Here is a 23186-nt window from a genome sequence, read left to right as displayed (position 1 = left end):
GACAATAATGAAAATAATGGAAATATAGATATAAATAAACAAAATTTCCATACTGCTTATCCAGTACGATGTCCCAAAAAAAATCGACAGTGTTTCTTTACAAATACAGCCCTAACTTTTGCGTGAAAATGGGTGTTTTTTTTTTTTCACTTTACTAAGGCTGCGCCCTACTCAAACGAATATATACAAAATGCAGCTCCTTGACACAGCAGTAGGCATGGATCAATGTGATCTGTAGGCTGCGGCTAAAAACCTGTTTACAATAACCTGCAACTTCTACAGAACAAGGTCCATTATCCATACCCAATGAAGAATGTGCACAATCACCCCTTTCCAAAACATGGGTGGTTCTACCAATAAAGAATGTGAGATATCACCTCTTTCCAAATATGGGTTTGCACAGGCCGGCACCAATAATAGATTCTACGGCATGTAGCTTCCATTCCAGAGGAAGCTCAACTGCCTAGAAGATTGACGTTCAAATTTCATACACCCAAGCCTTTGAGGAAGGACCAGTCTCCAGCAGCCCTTTACCGCTGCTTGTGCTTTTGATCATATGCTTAACTCCACTATATGGCAAGCAATGCTTAACCCCACTTAGCACTATCAAATGAAGTCCTTTTCTGGCTTGTCTTTTTACTCTTCTTTAGAAGCATTGACATATGGTCAATATCTGTGGAAGATGAATGCCTCTCACCCTTCAACCAAAGCACAGCCTCAGCAGCTGCATCCTTCTCTGCTTGTTTCTTACTATTGCAAGGCTGCCCTACAAAGTTCAACCCATTAAATATCACTGTAGAACAGAACTGGTTGTTTTTCAATTGTTTCGTCTTGTAGGTGGGTGCATCATGTCCGGCTCTGACAAGCAAAGTTTGCAGCTGATTTTTGGAATTATTATTTGGCCCACCTTTGTCACCAACCGACAAGATGCTAGGTTTAATCTCTTTTGTTGCCTTCTTTGAAGGTACTGGCACCTTGCGGCCAAAGACAAATCTACCCTCACATTGGTCCTCTGAGACCAGTAATCTTAGTGCTGATAGGAGGTGAGTATGAGACTGCATATCCAATTTGGGGTTGAGGAGCTGCTTGCAAAGACATCACCATGTTAGAGAGAGAGAGAGAGAGAGAGAATGGGTATAGATTCCAAGTGTTAAATTCAAGAGCTATGACAAATGGTGAAACCAAATACAAACCTTATTATGAATCAGTTCGCCAAGCTCCCCCTTTAAGAAAATATATGTATTTGCTAATGCAGGATTCATGAAAAACTCCAAATATCCTCCCAACATCTTCAGGTGCCCATCCTGCCAAAAGCAAGTAGGAGTATTTACTATTTTTTCTTCAAGAACACAAATGCAAAGTAACAAGCACAGCCAAAGTCAATGAACCTACCAGCCCGCCCCTGGAGATGTTGCCTCCAAACAAAAGGAGTACAGAATCAGATACACCAGTTGAATCCCGGAGAAATACCGAATTCACTTTCACCTTTTCGTTGAAAACTAGCCATGGGTATGGAATTTTGGGTACCCCGGCATTGACAGAATTCTAATTGATGCAATCAACAGTCATAAACAATATATCAGAAATAATGATGTCTAATTATATGCAATTAAATAGAAAATTTAAAGTAATGCCACAAGGAAACATGAATGCAGCCAAAGACAAGGAACTAACCGAGTATAGCATTACTTGTCCATCTTCCATTGTTTTCAGCGCAATCGACTTCTCTTTGTTCTGTGCAACGTAAATGTAACAATGCAACATACACGATAAATTAGAGAAAGATACACCATTCACAAGCAAAACAGATGCAAGCAACATCTTGTGACCGTTCAGAAATTCAACTTAATCTGAAGAATCATGACCCGTTTATCACAGTTTTTGTACACTTGAACATATCATTTGTGGTATTGTTTTAACTAAATGTGAAGATTACAACACCTTCTATCACACTCTTGCTCAGTAGAACATATCACTTACGACTAAATAATTTCTTTTCATGCGAATAAAACACTTACAAAATAAAAAATATAAGAACATTATAATGTATGCATAATGACTTACCACAACAGAGCATATTCCAGGAAATAATCCGGCACAGATGACCGCTCGGACAAGGTGTTCATCATGGCTCCATGTATTACAAGTTTCTGTATGATGATCAACCAGACCAGTATCCTTGAGCAAAAAGAAGAACTGCTTCCGAAGAGAGTCAATGGATTTTAGAGTTTGTGCAGAAAGAAAATTCCTCCAGCAGTACTCATAACCAGACTGCACTCTTTCAGCATTTTTCCAACCATCATAAGCTCGGACAAGAGCAAGATGATCACTGTTATCACGGGCGGAGAACTGTGCTTTTGCTGATTCTGCAAGCTACAAAATTTGAAAACAATATGGTTAGTCCTCAGCCTATGCCTGTGCAGAATATGCTGGCATGCCAGGGGAGGGGAGACATCATCAAAATACACAACAGCGCAAATTAAAACATCAAACTCTAGCAAGGAACACCATATCATACTTACATCCTTTTTGTCAAATGGCATCAGGAATGGATCTCTCATACTAAGGCCTGCAACAGCAGTCATTACTGGATCCAGACAGTTGAAGATAGCTCCTAATATGAGCATTTTTCCAAGTTTAGGCTCAACGGGAAGCATTGACAGGTGGCGTCCTGCACATCATACAATCATCAGTTAAGCTGTCTGACTTGCAGACAAAGCAAAACACATCTTAAAAAGCTTTGATAATCAGTCATCATCACCTAACACTGTCAGATCTTCATTATCATCTAAGGCCCCAATGATCTTCAAATACTCAACAGCATTTTGAACCTACAAAAGAAGCAAAATGCAGAATACTAATATGAAGATCTTCTGCATAGATAAGACTGATAACATAAGAGAAATTATATCTTAATTCTCATGTTAATTTTAGGTAAAGTTCAAAAGCAATACGATACTATCAACAGTCTCTCATGCAAGTATTATGAAAAGGCATAAACTGGGAGTAGTCAGATAGAATTTTTACCGATAGAGGTTCTGGCGCCTGTAAGGCCTTAGATAGGAACTCTGAAATACTTCCAAGTTGCAGACTTTTGATTTGTAAACATAAAGATTGCAATGGCGTCCTCAAAAGTTCAGGTAACTGATAATCAGCAAAGGCATCATATACACATCTGGGGTAGAGATGGTAACACTCACCAGGTTGAACACGACCAGCTCTGCCTCTTCTCTATAGATTAAAGGCTTTAATTAATACTGAAAACCCATGTATTTAATTTCCATGTAATATATCAATTGTTTCACATGTGGTTACCATACAATCAACAAAATTGCACAGTTTAACTAAGAAGCAGAAACCTTTGGCAATCAGTACAAAGTGATGCTTTGCATTATATCAAAAGATCCAGCATGAAGTAGATAAAATAAGCAAATTGATATTGAAACTGGCAAAACTGTCTTACTTGCCGAGAAGCAGCCTTTGAAATCCAGGATGGAAGCAAACAGGGAGTGTTATTAAGTGCATCATATGATGTCTCTTTCGCCTTTCCACAATCAACCACAAAAACAACATCATTGATAGTGATACTAGTCTCAGCCATGTTTGTCGCTAGAACTATTTTCCGAATTTCATCTTCTGGCTTATCAAATATTAACCTCTGTTTACAAAACAAAAGAAAATTAAATTACTAAATACAAAGCCTTGCATGTTGTAACATTCAAAACTTGGCTACTGTCCCCAAACTACGAAGGGGAAGAAATAACAACCCAAAAGTAATTGGTTCCACATCAAATTGTCAAAATTATAACATCAAAAGGTTTCATCAGAAAAATATGAAGCTGTAATGATTTATTAATTATCACGATCTTTAGCAAAATTAACAACATCCATTAGTCTGTATTATAGGATAATGTTAAGATAACTTAATGGATTAAATTTCCAACTATAGATAAGAAGGCAGAAAGATGGCCCCAATATAGTAACAGGAATCCTCAATAAAAGAATATTTAGGATTGATACAGTCAAAAGACACGACACGCCTTCACATCACATTCCATGGGAAACTAAAGCCTCCCAGTCTTAGATAAAGGCTTTGTAAACCCCAACAACCATGCATGATTAGCATATTGTTTAGACAAAAACATTCAACATATTTTGATGAATGGATAATCCCAATATATATGGAGAAGTTTGAAGTCCTTAAAGTGTTTCTCATCACTAGCCCATGATAATTTAACTATATGCATTGAGAACAAAATAAAGGAGAACAGTTACACCACCTGCTCAGAGCTAGGCATAGAACCATGACATGCAAGCAGTAGGACCCTGCTAGGATCTCCTAATAGGGGATGAGATTGGAGTTGATCCTTCAAGGAATTAATGTCATCCCAACCAGTCATAAAAACCAAAATAGCACCAGGCCGTTCTTTCCTGACTATGTGACAAAGCAGATGCTCAATGAGGTTGAAACCAATGGAATCAGGATTCCAACAGGAGAGAGACTCTCGAGTCCTTGGACTGTACTCCCTAAAATCAGCAGCTTCAAGTACCTCCTGTTGAAAAAGGGGTAAAAGAAATTAAAATATAATTGAGGGATTGCAACAAAAACTAAGACAGTTTATATACCTCAACTGTAGAAGCAATTTGGCTTTTCCTCTTTTTGAAACCTGGAGCTTGTTTCTGCATTTTCCATGCCTTTTCTTGACCATAATCATCAATTTGATTGTATTCATTCAACTGATACCTAGTCATTTCTAGAATATTCTCCAGAAAATGTGCTCGGACTGGATATGTAAAACCCTGAAAATAGAGCAAAGCCCAACCCCCAAATAAAAGGTGAGTCCAGTATACCTTATGCTGAGAAAACGACATCATTACGGACCAATTGAACTAAAAGTGCAATCACTGAAGGAATCATGGAATACACTGTAATGGCAGTATCTTATTCTATAGTGCATTGTATAAATTTCATTATTGACCAATAAAATAATAAATAGGAGACACTAGAGGTCATAGATGGCATGAAATCAAACACAGCAATAGATCGTCAGTGGAAATAAGTGGAGTAAATGATTGGTTCGGACTTGAAAGGGATGATAAACAAGAATCCAGCAGTTCACAGAATCTAAGCGAGAAGCACTCAATTTTATGTGATCTCCTAGCTAAACTTATCTCATTCTTCCACCACATTTTGAGGGTGGCAAAAGAAAAGATGATCTAGAAAAATGCTTTTACTGTTGGATTGGATTTCTGCCCCAAAATTTTATAGACCACGAAACAGTGGCTAACTGTAACTGTTAAAGATCACCCATTCTGACAAGAATTAACAACATAAAATATAACTGGCTCCTGTAATCACCTAAGCAGATCATGCTATATGAATCCACAATGATGATGATCATAGATTAGCTACTAGTAAATTTTACTTTAGTTACATGGGACAGATAATTAAAAAAAAACAGTAATAAATAAATAAACGAAAATAAGAACTAGTGCCCTGAACTTACAGGAATATGAATCATTGGAGCACCACCAAAGTAGGAAGAGAAAAGCTCGGCATTTAGGGTTGCACTCATCAAAATCAACCTCAACTCTGGTCGACGAGGGAGAAGTTCTTTCAGGACGATAAGAAGAAAATCTGAAACAAATGCAAGAATATGATTAGGTCACATTTGATATACCAATCAACAAATACATTCCAAAATTAAAAATCACCTTCATTCATTCCACGTTCATGAATCTCGTCAACAATAACATGTGTAACACCTCTCAACTTTCTGTCGACAAGTAATCGCCTCAATAATATTCCAGTGGTGCAAAAAAGAAGGCGGGTGTCCCTCCCCTTCACCCCTTCCAGCCTAACTTTGTAGCCAACCTTTTACAAAAGGGAGAAGATTTAGGTTCAAGTTGGCCAGATTAGATGTTTCAACAATCTACTAAAACAAAACAAGTAAAATGGCAAGTTTAAGATTTCAAAGAAAAAGCTATGACATCAGATACAAGAACTTACAGATTCACCCAGTTTCTCCCCTCGCTCTGCAGCAACTCTTTCAGAAACAGCCATGGCAGATATTCGCCTAGGCTGGGTACAAATAATACTGCAGGCAGTTCCTCGAGCAGCTTCAATCTCAGATTCTAAAATGTACTGAGGAAGCTGTGTAGTTTTACCACAACCTGTTTCACCTGAGACAACTATGACCTGCTCACAATCATAACCATTTATTCAGCACACAGCCAAGACACACAGAAACCAACCAATCAATAAAATTCACTAAATACACTAAGGGTATCAACACATTTCCTCAGTAGTTGGCAGAAATAATTATTATAACAGTAGCAATAATGACGGTCATAATAATTCTAATGATGATGATGATGATGATGATGATGATAACTTATTTATTAGCAATAGAGATAGTCCTAATATAATATACACTGACAAAACATTGTTCTTTTGAAGAGTCTAAATACAGGAGGAAAACATGAATTGTGAACTCAGCACGGACACTCGAGCCATGTGATATCAATGCAATATGATGGTAATAAAACTGAAACAAGAGATACTTGTGATGCAGGAGCATCTATGAAGCTCTCTAAGATTACTGAGGCCCGTCAGTCAATTGGGCTAGGGTTCTATTTACTTTAAATTATTAGTTACTTCTTTTGTTTTCCTATTCTTACTAGGATTTGGTTTAATTTCCTGTTTAGGTTTTTAATTTCCTATGTCAATTAGGTTTTCTGTATTCTAGTATAAATAGGCTATTTAGAGACTCTTGTATTGAGTTTTTGTTGATGAATATAATTTCAGACATTAGTCTATAGAGTTTCTGTTGGGATATTGCCCTAGAACTCAATTATCTTCGTTCCAACTTCAATTCTATTGCTTTATCCTTCTATTCTCTGTATTTTGGATACGTTTGGGTCACTGGACAGCAGCTTATAGCCGTTGCCCTGCATCAAGTTGTCTAAGTGCTCAAGCCTCCATAAAACTAGTCTTCCACTTGAAGCTATAAATTAAGTGCCTAAGAAAATGCACCTGCTTTGTTTAGGCAGATATTCACAACTCTTACACTTATAAAAGAATAAGATGTTTGTCAAATGTTAAAAGGAGCTCCAACATTAAACCCTGAGACCTTTATTGAGACTGTCTGAAGGACTGGTAACAGGAAAACTCAACTATATTAGCGAGCAAAAGCAGTCATCCATAACCAGTTATAAAAATCATAAATAACAACAGCACCTGATTTTCTGATATGGCTTTTAACAGTGCATCTTTTTCCTTATATGCAGGCAGGCTTCTACGAAGTTCAAGCATCTTTTGACCTTCAGGAGATTCCTGTAGAAGACTAGATATTTTCAACATGGATGTATTTAAAAATCGACAAAGCTACTGTAAAGCTAGATGGAAATGAACAAGAACTCCATCTCAAAGTCAAACTATACCAAAGACACAGAAAAACAAAACCTTCACTTATGCAATGCATTGTCTACTACATATAAATAAAATAAATAATAAAATGCAAAAGGGCTGAACGTCCAGCTAGTATAACTGTGGCAAGAGAAAGGAAAAGAATAACCTGCCAATGTTGTTGCCTATTACGAAGTTGCAAGCTTTTCCGCAGAAGAATTTTCTCCATGGCATCACTATTCTGTATTGAGGGCTCCTCCTGCTCATAAGGTCCTCCATCATTAACCATACTTACACTACTGCTTGATCTTGAAAAGGAAAATTCTGATAAATTTCCTGTCTTCATTGGCTTTTGAGATACATAGGCTTTGAGATGAGCATCTACTTCTCTATGCAGTCCAAAAGGTAAGACAACCTATACATGCTTCAAATAGTTTAGAACAATATATATTGGGTAGCAGATTATCTTCAACAACATGCACAAAGTCAATTTGGCTGAGAAATAGATGAAAGTACCTCTCTTTGTGGTCGCTTATCATCCAGATCAGGTCTGTAATTTGGCTGAGGGACTTTACTAAAGACTACAACTTTTGAATACTGACGGCTGCTTGAGAAAATTAATAATCAGAAAACACACAAACATGGGCATAGAATAAAGAAAATGTGAATAACTGGCGCACACGCTAAACTGACGTACCTATATAAACCCATCCTATTTGCCAGTTCTGAAAGATGCTCAAAATCACGTCTGTCCTTTCTTTCCCTGGACACCACTTCTTGCTCATCTTTGTTGCGAAGAAACATGGTTAACTTCCATCTCCATTCATCAATGTTTTCAAGGGTCGAACCACCCTACAAACCATCAGCCAGAATCAAATAACCACCATATATATCTATGAAAGTTATATTTCTGTCACGTTAAATAAATAAAGCATATATTTAAAATCACAAAATTTACATTGAAAAAGAGTCGTGAGAAAATTAAAAGGTTTCATCCTACTTTCAACTTCGTTGGCTGTTATTTCAAAGTCCTAAAACGAGTAAGATACTTCAAACACATATACTGATACCAAAGTTCTAGCCTTTGTGCTCTTTGGCCAGCATCTTAGGAATATAATTTCACTTTCTTTTTTTTGGGGTAAAAGAATACAATTTCACTTTCATTAGCAGCTGCAGTGGATTTAGAATTAACAATCCCCCCAAGAATTACTAACTCAATCAAAGTCGCCAATGGCCATTCTAGCGTCAAAAATTGGAAGATGATGAGGTTAAAGAATTTTTCTTGCTCCTATAAACTTACGTAGATGAAATTTTCATTTCCAAGAGTAATCAAAAGTAGCTTAAAAAATTACTAAACCAAAACAGAGGCTAACTCAATCAAAATGCTCAATTCAAGCAATCAAGTTTCTAAGAAAATGGGCACGGCAAAACTAACCGATTGGCGCGGAGAAGAACTCCTTTCGTAGTCGGAATCCTCACTAGCGGAGGCGTCTTGGTATGCAAACCGTCCATAACCCAAGTTCTGCTGGTACAAAAAGGGCACCGCCGTACTCCTCAGCTGCCTCTGCTTCCAATCAGCCTCCACCGCCCGCGACGAGGCCAGGCACGTGACTTCCCCCACTGGCCCCACGTGACGCGGCAGATAATAACACGCATTCCAATTCTGCGACCGGGCAAGGCAGTGGGTGTGGTAACGGCTGTTCCTCATGGTGCAACCGAAAAAAGACGGCCTTACTGAAGCTATGTGGCGGTGGCGGTGGTTGTGGGTCCTACGCAAAGAGGCCAAAATGGGGGATGAGGCGGTGGTCGGTTTGAGAGACATGGCGGTTGTTCTTATAATATAGCCCTCAAAGAGGGCTGAGTAGGGCATGGCTCTCTCCGGGCGTGGGTGTATGTGTCTGTTGCGGTTGTGGGTTTTTTCAGTTGCAGCAGTTATGGAGCCATTTGCTGATATTAGGGTTTTGGACAGATGCAATGGATGTCTTGGTGTTGTTTTGGTTTGGGTTATGTTGGTTGGAGAGAAGTGGCGCTGAGAGCATTTACGTCATGACTCTGGAGCTGGACTCTGTTTTCTCTTTTATCTATTAAAAGAAAATAGATATAAAATTACAGTCTAGCCCCAAAATTTTTTTAAAAAAAATCCAACTTATCTTTACTAGGGACACATAACTCATCATGCCCAAACACTCCCTCCCAAGAAGGCCAGTTTCGTCTAATTTCTCGAACCATCTCTCTCCTTGTTTAACCTAAAACCCCACTCTCTGCTTCTAACTCACTCTAGGGTTTCCATATCATTTCAAAATTGGAACTTGGAAGCCTTTTGCCTAGCAAGATAGCGCCTTATATTCTGGTCGCCACCAAGCTTTGAAATTTCAGTTAACGTTAGGGTTTCGTCTCCATGGCTTCACCAGCAGTGATCTCCCAACCCCGCTCGTCCTCCAAGACCGAGTCTTATGTCGACAACAAGCGCAAGGAAGACATCCGCCAGGCCAACATCCTCGCCGCTCGAGCCGTGGCCGATGCCGTCCGGACCAGCCTGGGACCCAAGGGCATGGACAAGATGATCTCCACTGCCAACGGCGAGGTCATCATCACCAACGACGGTGCCACCATCCTCAACAAGATGGAGGTCCTCCAACCCGCCGCCAAGATGCTCGTCGAGCTCTCCAAGTCTCAAGACTCTGCCGCTGGTGACGGTACCACCACCGTCGTCGTCATTGCGGGCGCTCTCCTGAAACAGTGCCACATCCTTCTGTCCCACGGCGTCCACCCGACGGTCATCTCCGACTCACTCCACAAGGCTGCCATTAGAGCCGTCGATGTCTTGACCGCCATGGCCGTCCCCGTCGAGCTCACAGACCGCGATTCGCTGGTCAAGTCCGCAAGCACATCGCTCAACAGCAAGGTAGTGAGCCAGTACTCGACTCTGCTCGCGCCGCTAGCCGTCGACGCCGTGCTCTCAGTGGTGGACCCCGCGAAGCCAGAGGTGGTGGACCTGAGGGATATCAGGATCGTGAAGAAGCTCGGAGGCACCGTCGACGATACAGAGACGGTGAAGGGACTTGTTTTCGATAAGAAGGCGAGTCACGCAGCTGGTGGGCCTACAAGGATGGAGAATGCGAAGATCGCTGTGATTCAATTCCAGATTTCGCCTCCCAAGACCGATATTGAACAGAGCATTGTCGTCTCGGACTATACACAGATGGATAGGATTTTGAAAGAAGAAAGGAATTACATTCTGGGTATGATTAAGAAGATCAAGGCGACTGGGTGTAACGTCTTGCTGATTCAGAAGAGTATTCTGAGAGACGCAGTTACTGATTTGTCCTTGCATTATTTGGCGAAAGCAAAGATCTTGGTGATTAAGGACGTGGAGAGAGATGAGATCGAGTTCATCACCAAGACTCTGAATTGCTTGCCCATTGCTAACATTGAGCATTTCCGGGCAGAGAAATTGGGGCACGCTGATTTGGTTGAGGAGGTTTCGCTTGGTGATGGAAAGATTGTGAAGATTACAGGGATTCAGAACATGGGTCGGACCACTACCGTTCTGGTTCGTGGGTCGAACCAGTTGGTGCTGGATGAGGCGGAGCGGAGCCTGCATGATGCTTTGTGTGTGGTGAGGTGTTTGGTGAGCAAGAGGTTTTTGATTGCGGGTGGCGGTGCGCCGGAGATTGAGCTGTCGAGGCAGTTGGGTGCGTGGGCTAAGGTGCTGCAGGGGATGGAGGGTTATTGTGTGAAGTCGTTTGCAGAGGCGCTCGAGGTTGTTCCCTATACACTGGCTGAGAATGCGGGTTTGAATCCGATTGCGATTGTGACTGAGCTGAGGAACCGCCACGCACAGGGAGAAATCAATACTGGAATTAATGTGAGGAAGGGGCAGATTACCAACATCTTGGAGGAGAATGTGGTGCAGCCGCTGCTTGTGAGCACAAGTGCCATCACTCTGGCCACCGAGTGTGTGCGGATGATTTTGAAGATTGATGACATAGTTACAGTAAGATAGATTGGATGTTTGTTATTTCATCCGTACTCTATTTCTTTTGAGGTGGATTTCTGTTCCGAATTTTGGTAATGGTACTGGATGTTTACTTTTGATTTGATCTTTGGGTGTTTATTAAGGGATGTTATGGAACTTACCTTTGTCCATGCATCTAGTTAGTCATTATGTATTTCTTTTAACTGTGTCGTCTTAAGTTTGCATGCTAATAGAGAAGATGGTTATTTTGTATATCTTGGCTTCCATCACAAAATTTTTGACTCCAATCTATTGATAAACCTCTTCATTGAGCAATGCAAATTGCTGAAATGGGGTCTCTGTTCAGTTTTAGGAGGATCTATGTTTTGGTGATTTGCGTCCTTCGGATTTTGTTCATTCATTTCTTGTTAGGCTCAAAGGAAATTTGTGACAAGTTGTTGCATTTGATATAATCTTTATGCTCGAGTTTGCTTAGATATAATTCAAATGTTGAGAAGATATGGAATTTGAGTTTCTCCGAATGAGTTGTGGAGTTGAGTTGATGGAGGTTTAAAGATGAAGAAGATACAATTCATGTAGGCTCCCAAAAATCATCATGCATGTTTTACGATCTTGGGTAAGGGAGACTGAAAATTTCTTGCTCATTGCTAAGATTGATTGCGTGATCTTTCTTTCACCTCTGTCAATTGCCCAAGGGGGCGGACTCTGTTATGAATCATGCTTTAGGCTGCCTTTCTATGCATTTGCAGGAAACCCTAGTATTTGCACAAATAATTTTAGAGAAAATGTCTCATTGAATTTACATGTTGAGATGCTCAGGTTATCTGAAACCTGTGCTTACTGCATTTCATCCTCACTTTTACCCATATGTGGTTAACTGTTGCGGGTTATTTTGTTTTTGGTCAATAACATATCTCGTGTTCTAAGCATAAGCGTGCCTATGACGATATAATGCAATTCCATGATCTTCTTTTATATCAGCTTCAAGAAGGGGCTTCTTCAATACTTCACCTTGGTTAACCACTCTGTTTTCTTCATTTTTACCCCACAAAACTGAGTAGAGACCTAACATGATGAGAAGTGCGCCAATAATCCTGCAATGGAAGAAGGAAATGTTAGGAAGAAAACCAAGCAGTAATAGTTAAACATGTTGTGTCGCTTGTGATATTTGATTAGATTGGGACTTTTGTCGTACCCTCCACAGTATAACTGATCACCAAGAACAAGAGTTGCCATGACAGCAACTAAGGTCTGCAAGGGCTGGAAGACAGCAACACACACAGGGCTACTTTACTGGATACGCCATGTTTAGGGAGCAACACCAATCCCCGAAGCCACAATTCCCTAAAACAAGGCAGATAGTCATAAATTGAGGTTCAAGAGAAATTCATGTAGATCCAATATTTTGCATATGTAGTCATCTAACAAATGCTAGGAAAATTACAGCATATAGGATTGTAAACAATTCTTCTCCAGATTGGATTTTCCAGTTCTCAAATTCAGTCTCAACGAAGACTGCGATCACCAGGAACTGAATCAATCCGAAGAAGCATGTGAATGAAGTGAGTGTGAGCTTGGCCGGATACTTTTTCAACATGGGAGCGCGCAAAGTTTGAACATCACATTCCAGGCCATGAAAATGGTGATTGAAATGGCTGAGTTAGGCATTCATAAGTTTGGTCAGAATAATCATGGGGTGAAAGATGATTTTCGACTGACCTGAAAGACCATCCAACGAGCCCATGCTACGCAGTGTACAAGCAGGTAGATGCAACCCCATTTCCAGTTCTGCATGTCAGTGCTACTTGACATTTCTTCTGTTAGCCGCGTTCAGAAGAGGGAGGCGTTTGTGAAGAGTAATAATAGTTGCACCCGCTAGACTTGCAATGGTTTCTATAACTTTAGCCAGCCCATCTTTCCTTGTGATGTTAATATGCTCAAGTCTGAGATAGAGAGAGAACTCAAGAGTAGAACTCTTTCCTCAACAAGTAACAAAAACAGAGGATGTGCAGAAGAAAGAAAAGAAGATGAAAAACAGAGCCCTAAATATATACCTTACAGCCAAAGCCATTAGAAAAGTAATTGCAGGAACAGAGTTTTGCATTGCAGATGCAAAAGTTGGAGACGCATAATACAGCCCCAAAAGGAAAAATCCCTGGTTTGCAGTGATCCTGATACCACAATGAAGATTATAAAGACCATTCCATTTTTTATTAAAAGCAAGCAAATAAGCAAAGAAATAAGCAAAGGGACCCAACGAAAGCAGTGCAATGAGGTTCCTGTAAACTGGGTAAACAACTTTACTTAAGCCCATGTTCAATGCAACTCTAGAGACTATATGAAACCCTGCAAAGCAGAGCTGCAGAACAAGCAATGCAATTAGTTTATATCTCATTGTATGAACTGAAAATATATTTTGTTTTGCTCCACGAGAGGTGATGAGGTTTGGGAGACAAGGTGAAGGTAAAGCATGTTAGCCAGGCAATCAGAGAGTAGGCGACCAAAGTTTCCCTCCATTGGTCTCAGTCAGGTCTGGGCTTGATCCCATCATCTTCGAATACGGTTTGATATGCTCTATCAATCATAAGGCTTTATTTATTTATTTACTTCCTCTAAAATTAAATTTCATATTAATGGGACTGTGAAAGAAGATTTTGTCTTTTTGGAAAATGGAATCTGCTGCCAAATAATGATAATGAGGAGAAATTCTTAATTGGGTTAGGTTAGGTCGTTTGTCCAAAATCATATTCTCGACTCGAGTTTCGTTAATAGGTTGGGTTGGGTTGTCGGACAAGAAGATGGAACAACACGATACAAAGAATCAATCAGAGATGGCATGTGAGTTCTTTTCATTATTAAGGAGTTGCAAAACCTAAACATTCAAAAGCAAGGAGAGGAGCTGAAGGGGCAGTATTGTCTTTTCGCATTTCGTTCTTGCTTCAATTGCTCAAATCCAGACGAGCTTGCAAATGTTTAACATGGGCTGTGCTGGTTTTTCTTCGGTCACATTCTTAAAAGATGAACTTGAGACATGATATTGGAGCTGGTTCCGTTTGCAACTTGCAAGCATACAACATAAACTGGTCAGGTCCAGATTCAAATTTCTTGCATTGGACAAAGTTCCAGAATACGTGGTTGTGTTAGAGCAATACAATTTTAAAACATCTAGCAATATCTGCACCAAGAATCCAAGGCTGCATGTATCAAGTTTTCAACAATTCAATGGTTACTACATGACTGAGCAACTAACCAATGGTGGACAACATTTTGTTGAGCTTACACAATTAAAGAAACGAACCCTCACGGTGTTTCATCGCCAGTAGCCGGGTATTCCTTTTAAAATGAATTGGCGCCTAGAACTACTTGTGCCTGAACATGATTATGATTACAGTGCAGTTATCTTTACAGCGCCGTTCACGCACAGCTTCTTTTACAAGACGGCGGCTAATAGTTGAAACAGGTAGTCCCTCCTGAAAAATTAAAATCCAATCCTTCTAAGAAATTATGTGTCTTAAACAACAGATTAAGTTCAAGATACCTAAGAGGATATCTTGAAACAACACACAACCACCATAATTCACCTCTTGATTTACATTTGAATGTGAAGGGGTTTATGTATTATGCATCAAATCCCACAAATTTTCAGCAACTAAAAAGAAACCTAACAGAAACAGATATCTTCCCCATTTGTCACGTTCATGTAAGTAATTGAGGATCTGGTCATTTTGCCAAATAATGTTGTGGTTGATTGTTGAAGACAAACCATTTTACAAGGAGATTACAAAATCAGACCAAAAAAAAAAAAAAAGAAGAAGAAGAAGAGAAACTTAACATGCTAGTTCAAACAAACGTGACAAATTAATGATTTAAATGAAACCTAAAAGACAATGGACCTATTCAAATTCCATGGGATGTTGAAATGATCATTAAGAAAGAGACTATTTTCTCTAACCTTCAAAAGTTTTTGAACAAAAGCAACAGCATCACTTGGTCCAATTACCTGTAACAAATTTAGAAACACTGTACTGTTAGATAGACAGTAAAATATCAGGAATAAGATCCAAAAGAAAAATGTAAATTAATATGAGGTCCGATTCAGACAAAGATTCTGTATTCTAGGCATATTCCAAGTCCAGGAGAAGTAAAGAAGGAAAATATACCCCCCAGAGGCCGTCACAACCAAGAATTATGAAGTGCTCTCTCTCCGTAAGGTCAAATGAATGAATATCTGGGGTTGCAACAACACCCACCTGCAATTTACAGACAAAACTATCAATTCAATAATCTCTTTGTAAAGTAGAGCAATATGGTTTTTTGTCCCCAAAGCAGTAGATTGATGGAAACATGTAACTACAGGGAAAAGGGTCCAAGAGAACAGAAAATAAAACCTTTTTGAAATGGCGATCTCCGAAGGCCCTAGAAACTTCAAGGCGCCCCTGTAGTCGTCCATTTGAACTCACATTTCCACCAGCCTGAAGCACATTTCAAGCAGAAAGGAGCTCATAAGGTTTCAAGTAGATGCAGATAGAAGTAAATATACTAAAAGGTTACAAATGAAATACAATGCAGCGGACACAAAAGCAATATACAAAGAATATCGCCTTATTTCTTTTCTTCAGCTCTTGTTAATCACAGTTTAGCAAGTCCACATTAAAGGTAAACAAAGCATAATCCCCTAACAATTCAACTCAACAAAGTCTTAATCCCAAGTTTACTTATACACATCACTTACCTTCTGAATACGAGCACGCTCTTGTGCATAGATAGCTTTGTGTTCCCTTGTTAAAACAATGGCCTTCAGATGACATGCTTCATCAGATCCATTCTTCAATCCCTCAGCAGGAGATGATCTTGCTACCACTGCTTTTGCATCCCCAACGTTAGCAACAAAAACCTAGAAACATCCAGTACCATTAGAACAGGATTTGTAAATTGCCATTAGCTTGTCTTAGGAACAACATAGTCATTCCACTTGGAAAGAAAATTGAATCATCACATCATCTAGTATGCTTCAAGAGAAGGCCTTAAGTTGCTCCTTTTTATTTTTTCAAATTTTCAAAAAGACAAGCAGTATCCTATCAAATAATCATGTAATTGATAGGGTAATCCACCAAATATTTGCAAATTGTATCCTTAAATGATTTCAGATTACAGAACCAAGATCAAAGAATGCAACTCAGTGATGTTTAAAGCATCATCCTACATACAGAAAACAACTTACAAAAGGCCTTAATTTTTCTATTTTAGAAACTCAATAACATACTTGGTACTTACAGTTTTTCCTAATATCCAAACACATACAGCTGTAGCACCATCCTGCCATCCCCCTGATGACAATTTAAAACCAAGACATGAATCCTCAAGTAGATATTAGGAAAACATGAGTCCATAAAATGGTTCTCTATGATCTGTACTTGCGAAAAAAATGGTAGACAGATAGATAAAAGATATGAGAAATAACTATTTGAGACGCAATATTCTAGTTCAATTAATCTAGGCGAATGAAAGTTCAAATAAGAAATAGAGGATGAAAGATTCACTCTGTACCTGCAGCACTTTCTTGAAGAACAGACTCATCAGTTTTCCGAAAACCTAAATTAGGGAAAATAAAATTCAAATAAATACACCTAATAACAAAAAAATCCACACTTAGATGAAATCACTATATGATAAAATAAACAAACGAACAGACTTGCACAGTAATTTATACCATCAAGTATGGCTTTCTTGGCTGTTTTTACATCCAACTGCAATGCAAAGCAATAAAATACAATTAGACTTCAAGGACAACAGTTTCCACGAAAGCAAAATGCCTAAATTTTCTTTTTCAACATATGTACTAATGTATGTGGCGCAGATAGTTACATCATTCAATGATAGAGCCTTAATTTTCTTTTTCAAGCATCAGAAAAATTCTTTTCTACAAAATTTCATAATTGAATCCAACTACCAACGCATTGACAAAACAATCCAACACGTACAGAAACTAACAAAGATGATTATGTCAGTCTGCCATTTGTTCTAAAGATTATGCAAAAATCAGACTAAGCAAACACACCAACTCACGTGGTAATCCGGCTGAAAGCACATTTGTATGTAAATGCTTCTGAGCATACTCTGCAGCTAATCGACCTCCATGCCCATCATAAATTGCAAAATGCGCACATCTGACCCAAAAAGAAGACACCAAGAAGTAACTAAATTGAACTTTTAAAGCTTGCCATATATAAGAACAACAAAGCATTAGAACCTCAATTTTCCCGGAAAATCCAAGCTGGCGTCCAAGAGCACAACCCAAGCGTCCTCCATGGCGTGCCGTAACCCCTTATCCTCGGCTGCATCAGCTTCAATCTTAAAACTCATTTCCCTCCCACCTGAATTTGGCTCATTGACCCCACTATCCTTGTTCCCTTCACCTAAATCAACTCCTGGGTCTTGCTCTTGTTCGGTTTTCAACTTCTTTGCAGCTGAAATAGAGTCCTCGGAATTGCTTTCACGCTTTTGCTTTTGCTTTGGCGCCGGTTCTACCTCTTTTGGGTTCTCGTTCTTGGGGACTGAATTGGAGGTTTCAGTTTCACTCATTGTGGACTCAAAACAACTGGTCTCTATTTTCAAGAATCAAAAACACTAAAAGATATCTTGATAAGAAAAACAAGAAGGAAGAAGACTGTTTGGTTGCTGAGAAATTATTCCAATTAAGGCTGCAACCTTTTTCACCAATTCACGATTCAAATGCTGGAGCGTCAAGAGTAATGGATGAAGCAAATTCGAGCTTCGAGCCTCCAATCAATTTACTCGTAAAGAATTTTAACGTTTTTCATTGTTTTTTAATGCAAGTTGGGTTGGGCTTAGTCCCGAAACAAGTGCAAGTTGTGTTGGGCCGGATCTGCTTTCTATTTCACGCGAAGGGCATAGCGTCCAATCCACTCCATCCATTTTTCTCTTTTCAATTCAAAAAAGGAAAAAAATACAGCTTGAGTGAGTTGGAGTGTAAGACTGAACTCAGGAAACCCTAACTGCAACAGAACTAACCCACACCAAAATTTTACGTCCACTACAAGAAAACCCATTTCCAAATCCATCGAAGACTAGATTCCCATTTTACCCTCCGACTCTCACCACCAATGCTCCTTAGTACACTAATCGCCGGCTGATATTCCGACTCCACCTTCCACTCCGGCCATGTCGCTTGACGGCCGCCCCGGCGACCGCCTTGAAGGGCCCTTGCCGGTGACCGGGAACGGTGTCGTATTGGAGGACTCGAACAGGCCGGCGCTCGCACCCATGTCGAGCCAGAGGCTGAGATTGATCCCAAACAAGGATCACAATCCGGATAACTACGATGACATGGAATTGGATTTCAGTCCCTCGATTTTCACCTCGCTCGAGCGGTTCCTGCCTCCAAGCATGCTCGGGATGCCTCGACATGATAAGGTTAAGTTCATGACGGAGATTCTGCTCAAGTACTTGCCTCACGGAGAGCGTAACAGAGTAAGTTTTATCCATTTTTTCGTGTTCAAGTGTGTTTCTTTTTTTCTTCATTCGGTGGTGGTCCATTTGGTTGCTGAGAATTTCGTGGAAAAGGAAGCAACTTGAATATGCTCGCAATTTTTAATCTTATTGATCGAATTATTATCGTTATTTTTGCCTCTTGTGATTTGGGCATTTAATTAGGGTTTCGCTGGGGAACTGTCTTCTAACGGGCAAGTGATTTGGCATAAAATTACGGAAATGCCCTTAAGCCCTGCTTTTTGTATGTAGGAAGGTGGTGTGGCAATCATCATCATTTTCTTTCCTTGCCTCTTTTCCTTTTACTTCTTTTTCCCTTATTAAAATAAATAAATAAATAAAAAGATTTTAAGTAAAAGAAAACAACGCAGAGAAAGTTCAGTGGACAGGGTGACATAATTTTTCGACCAAAAAAAAGAACAAGTTGACATAATTTTTCGACCAAAAAAAAGAACAGGTTGACATGATTACATAGTACACTATTCTAATTCGTGAAAAATCAAACAACTGATGTCGTTTGTGCATGCTATGTATCAGGTTCAGAAACATAGAGACTACAGGCAGAAGATTATATCAAATTATCAGGTACAGTATGACGCGTGGTTACTCTTGATTCAATCCTTTCAATTTGTGGGTAAAATGGTAACTCTCAGTTGGTTTATTTTATGTTCAGAGCTCATGGGTTGGTGAATTGGTTTCTTTAGTTTTTATGTTTTTTATCAGGCATGGTAACCCCTCAGTGTGCACACACTCTAGATCTGTACATATATATGTTGCATGATTCATGTGCTGCTTTTAATATAATTCAAGCTTTGGCCGTGCAATTGGGTTTTCCCACCAAATAAAAATTGTCCTTTTGAAGGAATAGGGACTTATAGAAGCTGAATGACATGTGTGCAGCCTTTACATAGAGAGTTATACAGTATGCACCCAGCAACCACCTTTGTGGCTCCATTTCTGAAAGCAGTTAGTGATAATACTGAGGAAAGCTTCAGAAGGATAATGTCTGAACCCTCGCCTGGGGTCTTTACATTTGAGATGTTTCAGCCACAGTTCTGTGAATTATTGTTGTCTGAGGTATACTGTCATTGTATATTACTTATCTGCCATTCTAGATTTGGCTTGTTTTACCATTGTTCGTTTCTTTTTATTTCTTTTATGTTTCTTTGGCTGCCTAGGTGGAGAATTTTGAAAAATGGGTTAATGAAGCCAAATTTAGAATCATGCGGCCAAATACAATGAATAAATATGGTGCTGTTCTTGATGATTTCGGCCTTGAAACCATGCTTGACAAGCTTATGGAGAATTTTATTCGTCCTATATCTAAAGGTGATGCATTGTTGTCCTCTGTAAATACTTTAATATTTGTGAATTCACAAGAAGGTATTTTCAGTGAGGTTGGCATGTAATTTGATTTAATCTGTTAGCTTAATCTTTGTTGCAGTGTTCTTTGCTGAAGTTGGTGGATCAACTTTGGATTCTCACCATGGTTTTGTTGTTGAATATGGTGAAGATAGGGATGCTGACTTGGGTTGGTATTTTGTTTAATTGATTTTAACTTTAAAATGTTATCCTTTTGTAGTTATATATGATGTTGTCAGTCCACATAGCCTCTGCTGATATGATAACTTATAGGTGCCCTCTAAAACTATAAAACTTGGCTCTAATGCACTGCACTATTGTGGTTATAGCAGTGATACTAGACACCTTTCCATAGCTCGAATGTGTATTTGATTAATATGCTGTTTTTAAAATGGTTGGTTGGTGCTAGTTACACATTTATTGCACATACATGCCTTACCTTTGACAATACATTGAAAGTTTATGATGGTAGAATACCCTCAAATCATGTGCTATAAGTACTCTACCTTCCCTTTATTTCCTCTTCTGTCAAATGTAGATGCATAAAATTAATTTTATATGTGTAGGTTTTCATGTGGACGACTCTGAAGTAACTTTGAATGTGTGCTTGGGTAAGCAATTTTCTGGAGGAGAATTGTTTTTTCGAGGCACGCGGTGTGATAAACATGTAAATAGTGGAAGCCATTCAGAGGTATGTTAGTCATTAAGATGGAGAGAAAATTAATTTATACTTTGCGCAGGGTAGTGCAAACACTTTTTCAGTGTTTATTCGGTAGCACGTGTCCATTTTCGAATATAAGATCACTAATGTTCTCTTTAATTAAAAGTTTTGAATATTATAATTTTCTATTGATTTTACGTACTGAAACCCGTGTGTGGTTGTAAACATATTGATGGAGTATGTTATTTAAAAGCAGGAGATCTTTGATTATTCACATGTCCCAGGATGTGCTGTGCTTCATCGTGGCCGTCACCGGCATGGTGCTAGAGCAACGACATCAGGTCATCGCATCAATTTACTTCTATGGTGCAGAAGGTATTCTTTGGATTCTAATTTTTCACAATCAGTTATATATTTTGATAAACTTCCTGTATCTTACTTTATGGAATCTGTCTGGTAATCTGGGGGACTTCTTCCCATGTGTGTACAAGTACTCCTTCTGACAATTTTAATTGGATGTTTATGTTGTACTATGAACATTCATTTATGAGTTTTCTGTTTTTCGCATTCACTGTTCCCACCTTTCACGAAATCAGGAATATGACTTGGGAGATCTTTTCTCCCTGTTCTTTCCTTCCTAGATTATGCCTTATATTGGAACAAAAATTTTGAAGAAGGCATTCTCAGGTTGCAAATTTTGAAGTGTGAGATGTTAATGGCAACAACACTAGTTACAATGGAAATTAATGAGGTGCAATTTAATTGTTAGCAGATAAGAAACCCAGCATGGCGGACATGCATAGAAGTTAAGAACAAACAAGGATCTAAATGAGTGCATCTTTGAAACTAGAGGAGGTGCCCATTTCTTTTTCCTAATAGCAGTTGCAGGCATTTTGGAAGTTTGAATATGTCCTTTCCTACAACAGTTTCGTTTTAAATGGATATCATTACCACCAAATCAATCAGAAATGGAATTTCTTTGAAATCCTTCATTTTTCCAATTGTTTTATGTTGCATTAGCATTGTGGTAGGATCCTATTTGTAATATTGAACTCAAGTGTAGGATTTGAAATACTTACATCTGCCATTACTCAAACAAAATTATCTCCTTACAGTTCTGTATTTAGAGAGATGAAGAAGTATCAGAAAGATTTCTCCAGCTGGTGTGGGGAATGCTTGCGTGAGAAGAAAGAGAGGCAATGCATATCAATCAGAGCTACCAAAAGGGTAATGTATTACATAGATGCATGTACACAGTCACTGTATATGGGAAGTGAAGGATCGGATTTAACTAGCCAAGTCATTGTGAATCACACACACAAGCACATGCACAGACGGTGACAGAATATGATGCCTACCTAAGTCTTGCATAAATCAGTTAACATGTAAAGCATTTATATATAAGGAAAGCTGCCTTCCTGTTATTGCAGCACACGTATTCTCTATTTCTATATCAAAATGGACTTAGGTGAGTTGTTCCCCTGCAGGAGTTGCTCAGGAGGGAAGGTGAATCCACGGCATGATCTTTCTTCAGTGCTTATATACGCCCTTGTGTTGTAAAATTATGTACTTTTAACCTTAGTCGTCCAATGACCAGAAGACTGGTCTACTCTTGATGAAACTGGAGGAAAGTTGTGCTTCTGTGAATCATTGTAAGTCAGGACGTGCCCGCGTTTGTACATCGATTGTGTCAAGAAATGATAACTTCTCATCTTGAAGCATGCTTCATGCACGAAACTTATGTAAAAAGAATTATCTGAGTCCATTATAATTTACATTTATGGACATCTGAAACTTTGTATCTAGTCTTAGGTAAATTTGTATTTTCATGATTGACAACTTTTTTTTTTTTGGATGCGATTCATGATTGACAATTGTTCTCTCTGTTTACCGGCGCATATATAAGTTTCTGCTATCTTTCTTTTTTTCCTTTTTTTGTGTGTGGAAAATATGCTTTATTCAAAATAAATGAATATAACCATATAAGAGCGTACAACACATAGCATTGAACCATCCAATACTATCAATATTATCTAATACCTTTTGTGCACTATCCTCATTTAACCCAATAATAATAATAATAATAAAGTAAAAATTTCAAAAATCAACTACTCCATTTTGAGCACTATCCTCATGTAACCCCCCCCAAAAAAAAAAGTTTCTTTTTGGAAAGGGAAACAGAAAAAAAGAAAAGAAAAAAAAAAGTGTGCAGCTCAAAATCATTTGCTTAAAGTAAAAAGTGAAAAAGGTATTATTATGTATCTGTA

General features: G+C 38.9%; 4 protein-coding genes and 1 pseudogene across 4 annotated transcripts; 2 read left to right on the top strand and 3 right to left on the bottom strand.

Annotated features, from left to right (window-relative positions):
- Positions 9-9466, bottom strand: LOC18776712 (DExH-box ATP-dependent RNA helicase DExH3). Its single transcript, XM_007209009.2, has 19 exons — positions 8844-9466; positions 8106-8260; positions 7925-8012; positions 7578-7823; positions 7241-7336; positions 6011-6199; positions 5716-5875; positions 5508-5638; positions 4627-4800; positions 4281-4553; positions 3464-3658; positions 3028-3231; positions 2762-2831; positions 2523-2671; positions 2065-2373; positions 1675-1734; positions 1393-1545; positions 1194-1304; positions 9-1082 (listed from the first exon to the last, which is right to left on the bottom strand). The coding sequence occupies exons 1-19, from the start codon at positions 9276-9278 to the stop codon at positions 588-590; spliced, it is 3693 nt and encodes a 1230-aa protein (XP_007209071.1). The 5' UTR covers positions 9279-9466; the 3' UTR covers positions 9-587.
- LOC18777815 (T-complex protein 1 subunit delta) lies at positions 9620-11641 on the top strand. The gene has a single exon (XM_007209823.2). The coding sequence runs from the start codon at positions 9807-9809 to the stop codon at positions 11412-11414; it is 1608 nt and encodes a 535-aa protein (XP_007209885.1). The 5' UTR covers positions 9620-9806; the 3' UTR covers positions 11415-11641.
- Positions 12310-13904, bottom strand: LOC18776162 (annotated as a pseudogene).
- On the bottom strand, positions 14457-18192 carry LOC18776103 (probable protein phosphatase 2C 8). The gene is made up of 10 exons (XM_007209234.2): positions 17638-18192; positions 17446-17554; positions 17098-17134; positions 16935-16979; positions 16662-16714; positions 16120-16281; positions 15776-15859; positions 15548-15637; positions 15340-15387; positions 14457-14857 (listed from the first exon to the last, which is right to left on the bottom strand). The coding sequence occupies exons 1-10, from the start codon at positions 17967-17969 to the stop codon at positions 14747-14749; spliced, it is 1071 nt and encodes a 356-aa protein (XP_007209296.1). The 5' UTR covers positions 17970-18192; the 3' UTR covers positions 14457-14746.
- Positions 18318-22847, top strand: LOC18777162 (uncharacterized PKHD-type hydroxylase At1g22950). The gene is made up of 9 exons (XM_007209170.2): positions 18318-18878; positions 19434-19481; positions 19797-19973; positions 20075-20225; positions 20341-20427; positions 20825-20949; positions 21176-21294; positions 22035-22146; positions 22407-22847. The coding sequence occupies exons 1-9, from the start codon at positions 18570-18572 to the stop codon at positions 22440-22442; spliced, it is 1164 nt and encodes a 387-aa protein (XP_007209232.1). The 5' UTR covers positions 18318-18569; the 3' UTR covers positions 22443-22847.

The sequence above is a fragment of the Prunus persica genome, chromosome G5 (genome assembly GCF_000346465.2).
Source record: "Prunus persica cultivar Lovell chromosome G5, Prunus_persica_NCBIv2, whole genome shotgun sequence".
NCBI classification, from domain to species: domain Eukaryota; kingdom Viridiplantae; phylum Streptophyta; class Magnoliopsida; order Rosales; family Rosaceae; genus Prunus; species Prunus persica.
Note: the sequence above shows the minus strand (reverse complement) of the source record. Positions and strands in the feature narration are given on the sequence as shown.